This window comes from Polypterus senegalus, chromosome 12, assembly GCF_016835505.1.
Source record: "Polypterus senegalus isolate Bchr_013 chromosome 12, ASM1683550v1, whole genome shotgun sequence".
NCBI lineage: Eukaryota > Metazoa > Chordata > Cladistia > Polypteriformes > Polypteridae > Polypterus > Polypterus senegalus.
The window spans coordinates 82,071,964-82,085,546 of NC_053165.1; the positions used below are offsets into that span (position 1 = coordinate 82,071,964).

General features: G+C 44.2%; 1 protein-coding gene across 6 annotated transcripts in view; it reads right to left on the reverse strand.

Annotated features, from left to right (window-relative positions):
* Window positions 1-13,583, reverse strand: part of LOC120541218 (dedicator of cytokinesis protein 7-like) — a 105,396-nt gene that overhangs the window by 61,382 nt on the left and 30,431 nt on the right. For all 6 annotated transcript variants that reach the window (XM_039772651.1, XM_039772650.1, XM_039772648.1 and 3 more), the window contains exons 4-14: window positions 9,160-9,228; window positions 8,816-8,945; window positions 8,511-8,723; window positions 7,680-7,765; window positions 6,979-7,045; window positions 4,128-4,277; window positions 3,818-3,898; window positions 3,530-3,686; window positions 1,475-1,599; window positions 613-706; window positions 368-530 (exon numbers count right to left, since the gene is read on the reverse strand). In XM_039772651.1, the coding sequence (XP_039628585.1) occupies window positions 368-530; window positions 613-706; window positions 1,475-1,599; window positions 3,530-3,686; window positions 3,818-3,898; window positions 4,128-4,277; window positions 6,979-7,045; window positions 7,680-7,765; window positions 8,511-8,723; window positions 8,816-8,945; window positions 9,160-9,228 (1,335 nt within the window). The remainder of the gene's footprint in view (window positions 1-367; window positions 531-612; window positions 707-1,474; window positions 1,600-3,529; window positions 3,687-3,817; window positions 3,899-4,127; window positions 4,278-6,978; window positions 7,046-7,679; window positions 7,766-8,510; window positions 8,724-8,815; window positions 8,946-9,159; window positions 9,229-13,583) is intronic.

Here is a 13,583-nt window from a genome sequence, read left to right on the forward strand (position 1 = left end):
TTTTTGTTACCAGAGGAGTCTGTGGAAAGGTACAAAGTAATAAATTAAATATATTACTAAACCTTCTTTTAAATTAATTGCATTGAGTACATAGCTATTGTTGATATTGAAAAGCTTCATTATTTACAATATTATTGTTTTCTTGGGTAAAAGAATTGCAATAAATGACTGGAGAGAACAGTCATAAAACCACAGTTCAAGCATTTGAAGCATCTCACACATGTCCACCCCACTTTCTCAAAGAGTATTAGCAAATAAAATTCACCCCTGAGTGAAACACACTCTTAGTATTACAAATGGCTTGAGTCACACAGGTGCAAGTGGTGGGATTTAAATCAGCTACATCATGGCTTCAGCGTCCACTAACCTGTAAGTGGTGTATGGGATGTAGACCTCCCGGGCAGGGAATTCCAGCACCTCCTTGGTGGGTCTGATGCGTAGATCAGGATAAGGCTTGACGTGCAGCAGTTCTGGGGACAGGCAGTAAGGAGGGCTGTCTGGCACTGGGGAGATGTCAATCTTTAGTTGAGCTGTGACAAGGAAACAAATGGAACAGTTAAGGGCCTTCCTCAGTGATACAGTGCATAAAAGAGCATCTCGATGGATACCTACCTGTGACGGGCCGCAGTCGCCTCAACACCGACGAGGGTCTCCGCATATCTGCCAGGAACTTGTACAGGTCTTCATCACGCAGGCGGTCACCCTCCTGAAACAGCAAAAGCAAAAGTTACAGGAGATGTTCAAAGCAGTGTGTTGCCACCATGGACTGGCAGAAAGAACATCCAACGCCAGATAAAGTGAAACAGTCTATTTGTCCACCCATTTCATCCTTTTTGATCTCAGACACCAATCAATTACTCAGTTTAACTTATAGCTATGGAGTGTCAAACACCAGGATCACCTATTACATTGGATGTAGCCCATAGCCACAGTGCCACACACTTACTAAAGTTTTAATTCCAGAGGTACTGATCAGTTTTCATTTTCAAGGGTAGCCCACAGAGGGCACCATTTCAATTGGAGTGAGTCCAAACACGGGCCAGCTGACCCCGCCTGTGCTCCTCACCTGCAGCTTCCCAGTTTCCCAGCTTGCCGGCTCCAAGAGCCCACAGACCAGCACCAACTGGTTCATTCTCCCCTTAGTGACCCCCGTTTATCGCTGGCATGTGTCCAGTATAATCAGAAGGATTGCAAAACCCACTCACATTGCCCGTCTTGGTCATGATGTAACTAGACCACCATTTGTCACACTGCAGGCTCACTGATAAGCTTTCCCATTTCCAAACACGATGCCCTTTGGCCAACAAAGGCTTCTGCAGACTTCGAGTTACGTAATTGGAGAGTGCTTACAGCACAAAGCGGGCTAAGCACTATACACAGTAGGAACACAGACACAGTAGCACAGAACATCATCACAAGCAATGGAGCACAGGGGCTGGTGTGCTGTGTGCCGGTGCCCCCATGCTGGACTCACCTGCTTGAAGAAGTTGGTCACAGTGAGGGTGGCAGGTCTGAAGGAGGTGAAGCTGCATAACTCTTCTCCCACACTCATCCTTTCAAATGTCTTCCTCTTGCGCTCGGTCCACGTCCCCTTCCGTTCTACAAGTAATTACAATGTGTTATATAGCTCCTTTCCTTTGTGCACCTCATCCCATGGCACTTTATAGCACAATTGTTCACACACATATTTGTTTCTCACAACCAAAGGTCAGACAATGAGACGGAACTGGGGAATGAAAATCTCATGTGGTAAACTGCACTGGGGGCCGGGCTGCTGGCAGGAAGTACAAAGGGGATGAAGTCATCGGGAACTGAACCCAAGTCCTCACATAGTACATGCAAGCCATGTACTCCACTACGCTGTGACTAGCCACCGGCCATAACTGCTTGCTATCACACTCTTGGCACAGAGAGAAAGGCAGTCAAAGCTAGGAGATATCAGTTTCCAGCAGGCACATGCCAATGAGTGCCAACTAACAGCAGGTATTAGTCAATGTCAGTATACAGCAGGCCCTGTCCTCAGACTGCCCCATTAATGCCACATCATACCATGGTAACATATGCCAGTTTAGACTTTCGGATATGCTGCATTCCTACTTACATGCCAGTGGGCCTTAGCATAAAAGACAATAACAATATGATAAAGGGCACACCCACTCCCATCCAAATCAATGCCACCAAAAATCTGGGCCCAACTACTCATATGCCAGCATACAGCAGATAATATGTAAACACACACACACACACACACACCCCAGGGTCTTGACGCTCAGTAGTTCGTGAATGCCAGTATATACCAGGCAATAAACACATACTGTATGTCAGACAATGCCAGGATACTAGAGAGTCTGAGACCATGCCAATACCACAATACCAGGTAATGGGTAAACACACACACACACCCCTCAAGCCTATTATCAGGCAGTGGGCCTTGCCACTGTATTCTCAGCAACACATGCCAGTGTGAAACAGGTTAACTGCATACAGGCCGCAGCCACTCACATCCCAGTATATAGCAAGGAAATGTAAATCAGATAACCCATATCCATAACACACATAAACACAATACTCAGCGAGTACTCTGCCTGTCAATGCATGCCGAATAAAGCCAGCAAAGAACTTGCATGTCCATAGGGAAACAAAACACAAAATTCAATGGGTATTCCACTCCCAGCCATGTCTAGTTTTCCTGTCAGTCAATATCACTGCTGCGCACCAGTGCTTAAAAATATAAAAGTCAGTGCCAGTACACACAAGGGCATACATGCAAGGCCAAGACCACAAAACACCCTAACAAGTCCACACAGGCTAGTGAATGGCAGCATATGCCAAATACCAAACACACATTTGACAATGCCAGGATTTGCAACTTGCACAGGAATGTCAGACCAGTCAGCCCTACACATGCCAGTCACTGCCAGTGCTAAGCAGGACCCAAACCCAGCACTCAGTATCAGTATGTGTGGTCCTGTCCATGCCACTGACATTACTTCAATTCTCACACACACACACACACACACACACACACACACACACACACACACACCCCCCCAGACCATTCAATACCAGTGTACATGCATGCGTTTACTTGCTTATAGTGCCAGTCAGTGCTAAGGCTACCCAGAATACAGCTCCACATAGTACACAGGGTTACCTGCCTGAATGCAAGAAGCTATTTCAAGTTACACCAGACTATGGTTGCCCATGTTAGTTAATATGGTGTGTACATCGGATAATGCTGGCCCCAAGCCCACACAAATCCAAGTCAGCATTCCATGGGCAACTCCCACTCAAAAAGATTTACCAAATCAAGTCAACACTGAGAACAATCAATCAATCAATCAACCAACATTTATTTATATAGCACATATTCATACAAAAAAATGTAAGTGCTTTACAAAATGAATAGAAAAATAGAAGACACAATAAAAAATAAACATAAGTCAACATTAATTAACAAAGAAACAGCATGCAGTAATGCCAGTTAAGAGCCCACTTATGCCAGTCATTAGCTCCCACCCAGACTCACCGCTTTCCGAGTCAGAGTCACCACGATCCAGGCTCCCGGCGCTGCTCACAATGTTCATCAGGTGAATGGCCGTCCAGGCAAAAGGCATGCGGTACTTGCCGAGCCGTGTGCAATACTGCTCCGCCTGACACCGCAGCTTCTCCACCTTCTCCTTGTGCTGAAAACCAAGGGGCACACATAAAGTAAGCACCACATGTTAGATGTGTCAGCATTACAATGCGACTAAACATGGCACCCCAAGTGACCAAAAAGAAAACGAGTCTGAGCAGGCAGCCCTGGGTCTCCTACCTTAGTGGAGTCCGACTCCTTCATCACCATATATGGCTCGCAGCACTCGCCAATGTCACCCTGCTGTAGAACCTTCTCGAGCTGTAGAGGGGAGAACAAAGTGTGCACATCAGAGCTGAAACTATGGACAACCAGAGTTCAAATGGATTCCTTCATTGGGAGCAGACCAGACACTAGTGAGTTCCCTAGTTAAAGTCACCTCTCTTAGGAAGCAAATTGAGGTACAGATGGTGACCACACAGCTAACAGGTGACCTCTCACTAAGAAAGAGGAAGTACAAAAAAAAAAACAATACAGCTGGTGGGCTCACCCTGATGACTAGGAAGATCTCTGGGGAGGGGTAGGTGATAGAAAAGATGGCCGACCTCGACATGGTGGAGATGGCAGTGTGAGGAGTGTGCGGCCGCAGCATTGTCTTCATCTGATCCGAGTTGAGGTCGAAGTAGAACGTCTCTGAGATCTGTGGGACAATGGAAGACGACAGATAAGGAGCTGACCAAGCACCAGGGCAGCCAGGCAGCAGAATATCACGGTCCCAGCAACAGCCAAGTCAAGGACATGGAGATATTCAGAATTTTGATTGGAAAAAAGCAAAAATTTATGACATTAGCTTACATACAGTGATGTGAAAAACTATTTGCCCCCGTCCTGATTTCTTATTCTTTTGCATGTTTGTCACACAAAATGTTTCTGATCATCAAACACATTTAACCATTAGTCAAATATAACACAAGTAAACACAAAATGCAGTTTTTAAATGATGGTTTTTATTATTTAGGGAGAAAAAAAAAATCAAAACTACATGGCCCTGTGTGAAAAAGTAATTGCCCCCTGAACCTAATAACTGGTTGGGCCACCCTTAGCAGCAATAACTGCAATCAAGCTTTTGCTATAACTTGCAATGAGTCTTTTACAGCGCTCTGGAGGAATTTTGGCCCACTCATCTTTGCAGAATTTTTGTAATTCAGCTTTATTTGAGGGTTTTCTAGCATGAACCGCCTTTTTAAGGTCATGCCATAGCATTTCAATTGGATTCAGGTCAGGACTTTGACTAGGCCACTTCAAAGTCTTCATTTTGTTTTTCTTCAGCCATTCAGAGGTGGATTTGCTGGTGTGTTTTGGGTCATTGTCTTGTTGCAGCACCCAAGATCGCTTCATCTTGAGTTGACGAACAGATGGCCGGACATTCTCCTTCAGGATTTTTTGTTAGACAGTAGAATTCATGGTTCCATCTATCACAGCAAGCCTTCCAGGTCCTGAAGCAGCAAAACAACCCCAGACCATCACACTACCACCACCATATTTTACTGTTGGTATGATGTTCTTTTTCTGAAATGCTGTGTTCCTTTTACGCCAGATGTAACGGGACATTTGCCTTCCAAAAATTTCAACTTTTGTCTCATCAGTCCACAAGGTATTTTCCCAAAAGGCTTGGCAATCATTGAGATGTTTCTTAGCAAAATTGAGACGAGCCCTAATGTTCTTTTTGCTTAACAGTGGTTTGCGTCTTGGAAATCTGCCATGCAGGCCGTTTTTGCCCAGTCTCTCTCTTATGGTGGAGTCGTGAACACTGACCTTAATTGAGGCAAGTGAGGCCTGCAGTTCTTTAGACGTTGTCCTGGGGTCTTTTGTGACCTCTTGGATGAGTCGTCTCTGCGCTCTTGGGGTAATTTTGGTCGGCCGGCCACTCCTGGGAAGGTTCACCACTGTTCCATGTTTTTGCCATTTGTGTATAATGGCTCTCACTGTGGTTCGCTGGAGTCCCAAAGCTTTAGAAATGGCTTTATAAACTTTACCAGACTGATAGATCTCAATTACTTCTGTTCTCATTTGTTCCTGAATTTCTTTGGATCTTGGCATGATGTCTAGCTTTTGAGGTGCTTTTGGTCTACTTCTCTGTGTCAGGCAGCTCCTACTTAAGTGATTTCTTGATTAAAACAGGTGTGGCAGTAATCAGGCCTGGGGGTGGCTACGGAAATTGAACTCAGGTGTGATACACCACAGTTAGGTTATTTTTGAACAAGGGGCAATTACTTTTCACACAGGGCCATGTAGGTTTGGATTTTTTCTCCCTAAATGATAAAAACCATCATTTAAAAACTGCATTTTGTGTTTACTTGTGTTATATTTGACCAATGGTTAAATGTGTTTGATGATCAGAAACATTTTGTGTGACAAACATTCAAAAGAATAAGAAATCAGGAAGGGGGCAAATAGTTTTTCACACCACTGTAGATGTGACAATAAGGACCTTATAAACACACTCAATGTCTGTCTGCAAATTATAAAGTCACTGTGGAGCCAGGCAAAAGATAAACGTGCATGTATAGATAAGTGAACACACATTTACACACACACACACACACACAGACATAAGCATACATATATACATACACCTAAATAGCTTTGTGTGTATGTTATATATTTTACAGATTTTTGTTGCTGCCATTGTATCACAGTCACTATTCTGAGGACACAGACTGTGACCAGGCACGGATATGATCACTAAGCAAGCTCAGGTGTAGTGAGACAGCAACACTAAAAGCTGTACTACTGTGATACCTACAACATTTTTATCTTTTTTTTTTTTTTTTGTAAAGCCCCCATACCAAGTGGAAGGCACTATATAAATTGATAAATCACATTTAATGAAAACAGCCTGCTTTCATTGCGAAACACACTGCCCACTAGTAATCACCTGAAGCATTACACCAGACTTCCAAATCCTCACATACTTTCATACTTAAATGGTCCATTTTGCTTTTGGTTTTCCTTCCTTTCTCAGTGCATAGCAGTGTCTCCCTAGCCCTGTGATCAGAGATCCTCCGGACTCCCACAAACTTTAAGCAGGTTTCTTGTTTGGAGAAGCGTTAAGATATTCCTTGCCTCACTTTTATTGCCCATAGTCCCTAAACACTATCCTCAGAGTAGGTAACTACTTCCCCCAAGTGGTGATCTGATGAAGCCAAAGGACCGCGAATTTCTTGAACAAACCACTTTGGTCCACAACCTTTGGGGGTAAGTAACACGTTGACCAAAAAACAAGCTAAACAACTTTAGTTGTATTGATTTTTCATTTGGTTGGTACACTGCCCACCCATAGCCACACCCTGACTCAAAGCTTTATACTCGGGAAGAAGACATAATAGGCAGAAAGGTACCTTCTTTTTTTCTTTTACATCATAGAGAGCGAGGCTTCCAAAGATGGGCTCAATCTCAATTTCAAACCTTAAAAAAAAGAGACAAACAGAATGAGTGACAATACTATATGGCAGACATGGGCATAGGCCTATGAACATGTCCAATTTCTTATTCAGTTCAGGCAGTGCCTCTCCTGTCCTGATTCATAAATCTGTGAGAGATTTGGCTTGAACCCCCACACCACCATTAACGATGCTACCCAGAGTCTGGCTTTTTTCTGGTAAGCCAGAACTTCTGTTGGCAGCAATGAGCCAGAAGGGGTCAGACATTGCTTTGTAATATTGTATTACATTTAAAATAGCACAACTGGGAAATGAGGAGAACATGCACACACCATGCAGATGACATCTCAGATGACATGTTTCAGCATGCCGTCCAATCAGATTTTCAGCTTTGCATGAAACTTCAATATGAAAGGCAGGAGGGAGGACTGCTGAAGTAAACCAAACAGTGCAGAGGCTGAGAATCAAGGCTGCCCTCTCTGTTCTGTTTTGAGTGAGGTGGCTGGTGGGCTTATGAATTAGCAATATAGGCAGCCACCCACTATGAGTTTGGCAAGGATGTGAACTGGCATCAGTCACTGTACACACAATGAGCTTGGGCAAATCTCCCCTGCCACAACACCCTAGGACCCCTCTAGCAGCAGCAGCAGAACACTCACTTTAATGACAAGCATTTGACCATGATCCTTTGCCCCAAGTGCTCCTTAGGGACCTCCGGAATTGTGCAGCGCTCAATTGCTTCATCCTGTCATGAAAAAGCAGCAACACAGAAGTGTTAGGGAGAGCTGTTGTTGGGGGAAGAAGACGGCTTTGACATTACAAAGAGGAAGTGCCAAGCTGAAATCCTGGCCTGCTCTGATGCTTCCTCTTCTGCAATGTAGTTTACTGTTTTAACTTCTGTTATAAAAATAAACCAAAACCCGGCTCCATTTCCATACTCTGAGGCACTTGCGTGCTTTGAGCCTTCCTGCTGGTTTGAACTCTAGATGCCAGGTGGCAGATTCTTGGTTGGTCACCTTTGCACGTTATGTGTGAGCGCACCCAGTAAGAGAAGGTCCAGCTACAGTCTCCACTTCATCTGTTTTTGCTCTACACTGAAGGCATTTGGGTTTGAGATCAAAAGATGAATATGAGAGGAGAGTTCAGGATTTTAGCTGTTATTTCAAGGTATGGATATCTAGAGGTGTTCAACAATACAGAAGATAGCACCTTTTGTAGCAGACCGATTGACTCTCCCTGTCCATATCAGGCCCAGTGCGCTCCTGTAAATGTATGCTTTCCTACACTTTATTCCAAGACACCAACTCTTGGATTCCTACTACTTTACAGAATTAATCAATTAAAGTAGGAATGCGTTTTCATTAGGGTAAGTAGCTCATCGTGGGACTTAGTTCCTAATTCGAAGCTTTTTTAAGAGGATGTGAGAAGAGAGACGAAGTGCTCCTTAGGAGTGTTGGGCCACCACACAGATACACGATTTCAGTGCTCACCTCATCAGGAGCTGGGAAAAGGCATAGCAGCTCGGGGAGCCGACTGTCCTTCCTCTGCTCCTGGTTACGCCGGTCGATGTCGTCCACCGCGGTGCGATCCAGTAGACTGGGCAGTAGGTTGTCAGCGGTCGAGTTCTTCAGGTCAAAGATGCTGGAGGCCCAGCTGCCTCGCGGCGTGTCATCCAAGGAGACGGAGCGCCGCTTCAGGTCCTCCTGTTCGTCAGAGAGAAGATTTGCTCTAACTGCAGGCAGGGAAGACCTCTAAGACCTTCAATTATCATCGACATGGAGCAACCTAAACATACCTGCTCATCCTGACTGCTGCGGTCATCCACAACTTCATCCAACTCAAAGGTTTGCTTTGTTAAGCCTTTCTGTCTCTCTCTGAGTTTTTCCGATATGTTGGCGTTATAGATTGTGCTAAACCGTTGATACCTGTAGGGGGCACAGAGATGCCAGATAAACTGTTTTTTAAATAACTGGAAAGCAGCCTCCACAGACACCTAAACAAAGGGGTGGATGACACCTGAAGAAGGTCGAACGAAATGGAAGTCAAAAGCTTAAGAGGTGGAACTAAAAAAAAAAAAAAAAAAAGACTACGTGAATAAGATAAAGGGAACACACAGAAGCAGCTGAAAGTGGCACCTACTTCCGATGGACAATGAGCCAGTCATCTGTGTACACTCCCAGTGCGTCCCTCACTCGCAAATCCAAGATCCTTAAACAGAAATAAAATACACATTTCAGGTAAATCAAAACACGTTGCAGTAGCTGTTGGCATCTTCCATCTCAGGGAAACAGAATATCTACAGTGACCTTGACATCATCCCACCCATCTTGATGCCATCCCTACAAAGCCTGGTGTACATGTAATATTGCTAAGTTTCTTTATTAAAACACATCTGAAAACTGATTGGGAGGACCGCATTCTTTCCCTTAGCCAAACTCCGTTCTCGTCACCGTCATGCCTACAGCATCCCAACACTATTCTAAAGGAGTGATCTTGCCAACTACTCTGTCGGCACCACTGCTTCCTAAGTAAATGTGGCGAGAAGGTTGAATATAGTGAAGAAGAAATAGGTAGAGAGAGAGTAACAGATTGCCCTCACAGTAAGAAATCTGATTGGTTGAGAGAGGGAGAGAGACAACGCAACAGCTTGCTTGCCCTCAAAGTCAGAAACCTGATTGGTCAAGATTGACAACTAAAGACAGAAAGATCACCCTTGCAATCAGAAATCTGATTAGTCCAGAAAGTCAGAGAGAGAAACAGTCAGAAAATGTATTGGTCAAGATTGAGAAAGGGCCCTTGCAATCAGACACATTACTGGTTGAGCAACAGAGAGATAGAGAGAAACAGAAATCTCATCATCTGCAGTCAGAAATCTTATTAGTACAGAGGGAGAGAGGGAGCCCTTGTAGTCCGTGAATTGTCTAAATTGAGAGAGAGAGAGAGAGAGAGAGAGAGAACAAGGTCAATCTTCTTGATCTCGATTGGCTAATATTGTCGAACTCCACACCCAGTGGTCCAAATTTACATTGGGAACTTCAAGGGAGGATGTGCAACTGAGAGAACTTTCTTGTTATGTCAACAACATAGGCATCACTTCCAAACACTGTTGCTTCCTAAAAGTTGCACCAACTACATTAGCCTTCTAATCCCTCCCTAGGATCAAGGAAACAACTCTGCAATACTAAGAGTTGCACATGACAATATTGACCATACAATAACACCTTTCCCCATGAATAAGATCTTTCACATCCTTCCAAAAAAATGTAGATGTCACTGTGTCCACCCTAAAGAGAACAACAGAAGTTCGCAGGTATTGTTAAAAATCTGGCTGACTACATCAGGAAGCCTTGCTTTCTGTTAAATGGAGGTCCATTCGAGAATTCCTCTCTCCTAAGTACGCATCTCCAAAAAATTGTGCAGATGTCACATTCACATGAAAGCAAGACAACAGAGTCTGTAAGTGGCAGATTATCTACCTGAGCTAAAGAATAACTCCTTTGGTATGGTGTCAGAGAAGACTACTCTGTAATCCACATGTTTCTGGTTTGTGTTCTGTTGCTGCTGCATCATCTTGAGTGATCAGGATGACCAGGGTGAGTTTAATGAGAGAGGTAAGCACATTAGTGGCTGAGGGGAAAGGAGACAGCATTGGCTGCTATGTAACAGGCACCCAATTGGTCATTACAGCTGAGGGAGTTTTCATTTAGCTCAGCTGGATAGAACACTGCTTACCGACTCAGAGGTCCTAGGTTAATGTCGAGACTCTCTGTTTGAGGATTTGAAATGGAGAGGCACAGGGCCTCAAGTTATTTCTCTACAATTTCACATCAGCCACATCCCAACTTTTCCTGGTGCACCTCACTGACAAGAACCCAAGCATGTGTCATTTAAGCTAGTGGAGCTTTGGCTTTCAGACTTCTGTTGCAAGGCAACAGTTATGGGTTGCATTGCAGCTCACCACCTACCAAAAACAACACTCAGCCTGCGATCAACTTCAGGGTTTCCTCCCAGCCTCACTCTGAACTGCTAAGGCATCTGTCACGTCTCCCTGTTTTCTCAACCTAGTGCTTACATCCTCTACAATGAAATTTCTTTCAGCAAATTCTAATTCCATGGTGCAACATTTGATTTTCTTATTTTCTTCACTTGTATAAAGGGTCCTACAACGCTGGCTATCACACTGTAACAGTATCTCACCAACTATAGTGGTTGGTTGTTTAAAACAAATGATCAGGAGGGCGGGCTGCTCCTTGAGTGTTACAATACTATTCTTTCCTGAGTATCACACAATTTGCATCCTAAAACTCTATTCACAATCAGGCTGTAATTTCGCTCAAGGATCACATTATCTACATACTCCCACGGCTTTCCCAGAGATTGCCCCGTCCTCTTCCTGACACTGCTCTGGAATGAGGATTAGCACATCCTCCTAGCTGATGATTGCGCAGACTATTCCAAAATCCAACTCTCCCTTAAGGACCTTCTGGCCTTCTCTATACCTCTCCCCCTTTAGTTACTACAGTCCTGCACATCCCCCTTATTCCTAAATATCGGCACCAGTACACTTCTTCTCCACTCCTCAGGCATCCTCTCACTTTCCAAGATCCAATTAAACAATCTGGTTAAAATCTTTCCTAAACACCTCTATGATTCCATAGGTATGTCATTTGGACCAATGGATTTTCCATTCTTGATCCTCTCCATAGCTGCCCTTGCTTCCCCCTTGGTAATCCGTTGCACTTCCTGATTCACTATATCAGTGAACCTCTTCTCTCTCTTGTTCTCTTCATTCATCAGCCTCACAAAGTCCTCTTTCCATCTGCTCAACACTCTCTCCTCGCTTGTGAGTATGTTTCCATCTTTATCCTTTATCACCCTAACCGGCTGCACATCTTTTCCAGCTCGGTCCCTCTGTCTAGCCAACCAGTCTTTTTCTCCCTCTTTAGTGTCCAACCTCTTATACAACTCATCATACGCTTTTTCTTTAGCCTTTGCCACCTCTCTCTTCACCTTGCGCCTTATCTCTTTGTACTCTTGTCTACTTTCTGCATCTCTCTGACTATTCCACTTCTTCTTTGCCATTCTCTTCCTCTGTATACTCTCCAGTATTTTCTCATTCCACCTCCAGGTTTCCTTTTCCTCCTTCCTCTTTCCAGATGTCACGCCAAGCACCCTTCTTGCTGTCACCCTTACTACACCTGCTGTAGTTTCCCAACTGTCTGGTAACTCTTCACTGCCACCCAGTGCCTATCTCACCTTCTCCCTAAACTCAACCTTGCAATCTTCCTTTTTCAGCTTCCACCATTTGATCCTTGGCTCTGCCCTCACTCTCTTCCTCTTCTTGATCTCCAGCGTCATCCTACAGACCACCATCCTATGCTGCTTAACTACACTTTTCCCTGCCACCACTTTGCAGTCTTCAATCTCCTTCAGATTAACTCTTCTGCACAGGATGTAATCTACCTGTGTGCATCTTCCTTCACTCCTGTATGTAACCCTATGTTCCTCCCTCTTCTTAAAATACATATTCACCACAGTCATGTCCATCCTTTTGGCAAAATCCACTACCTTCTGACCTTCTTCATTCCTCTTCTTGACACCATACCTACCTATCACCTCCTCATCTCCACTGTTCCCTTCACCAACATGCCCATTGAAATCCGCTCCAATCACCACTTTCTGTCCCTTGGGTACATTGTTCATGACTTCATCCAACTCATTCCAAAAATCTTCTTTCTCACTCATTGCACACCCAACTTGCGGTGCATATGCACTAACAACATTCATCATCACACCTCCAATTTCCAGCTTCATAATCATTACTCTGTCTGACACTCTTTTTACCTCCAAAACACTCTTGACATGCTGTTCCTTCAGAATAACTCCTACTCCATTTCACCTCCTATCCACACCATGATAGAACACTTTGAAATTTGTATTGTTGTCCGCATATTGATTTGGCAAAGTTTTACACCGAATGCCCCTCCTGATGTAACCCTCCCCATTTATCCGGGCTTGGGACCTGCACGAAGAAACACACTGGTTTGTGCATCCCCTGTGGCACTCACCAGAAATTGGAAGCCCTGAAATATATGTGGATGCCATCAGTAATCCCAGAAGAGGACAGCCTTGAGTTACCATCAAATACCAGTCTCCATTCACCAGGGGCCTCATGTATAAATGGTGCTTACGCACAAAAATGTTGCGTAAGAACGTTTCCACGTTCAAATCGCGATGTATAAAACGTAAACTTGGTGTAAAGCCACGCACATTTCCATGGTACTTCATACCCTGTCGTACTCAAGTTCTCCGCTTGGTTGCACACAGCGTCAAAGCAATGCTACTGATCCTGTGTGGTTATCCTTTCTTTTCCTGACGAGGTTTTACAAATACACTGAAATTAACCGCATATTGTTTATTAGTTTAATGCATCTGATTGTAATTAACCTGTAACAATATAATGGTCCACGGAATGGTCAAACTATTCTAAATACCATAGCTGCTTTAACGTTGTTACTCTCACTGCACCTTCTTCTTCTTTCAGCTGCTCCTGTTAGGGTTTG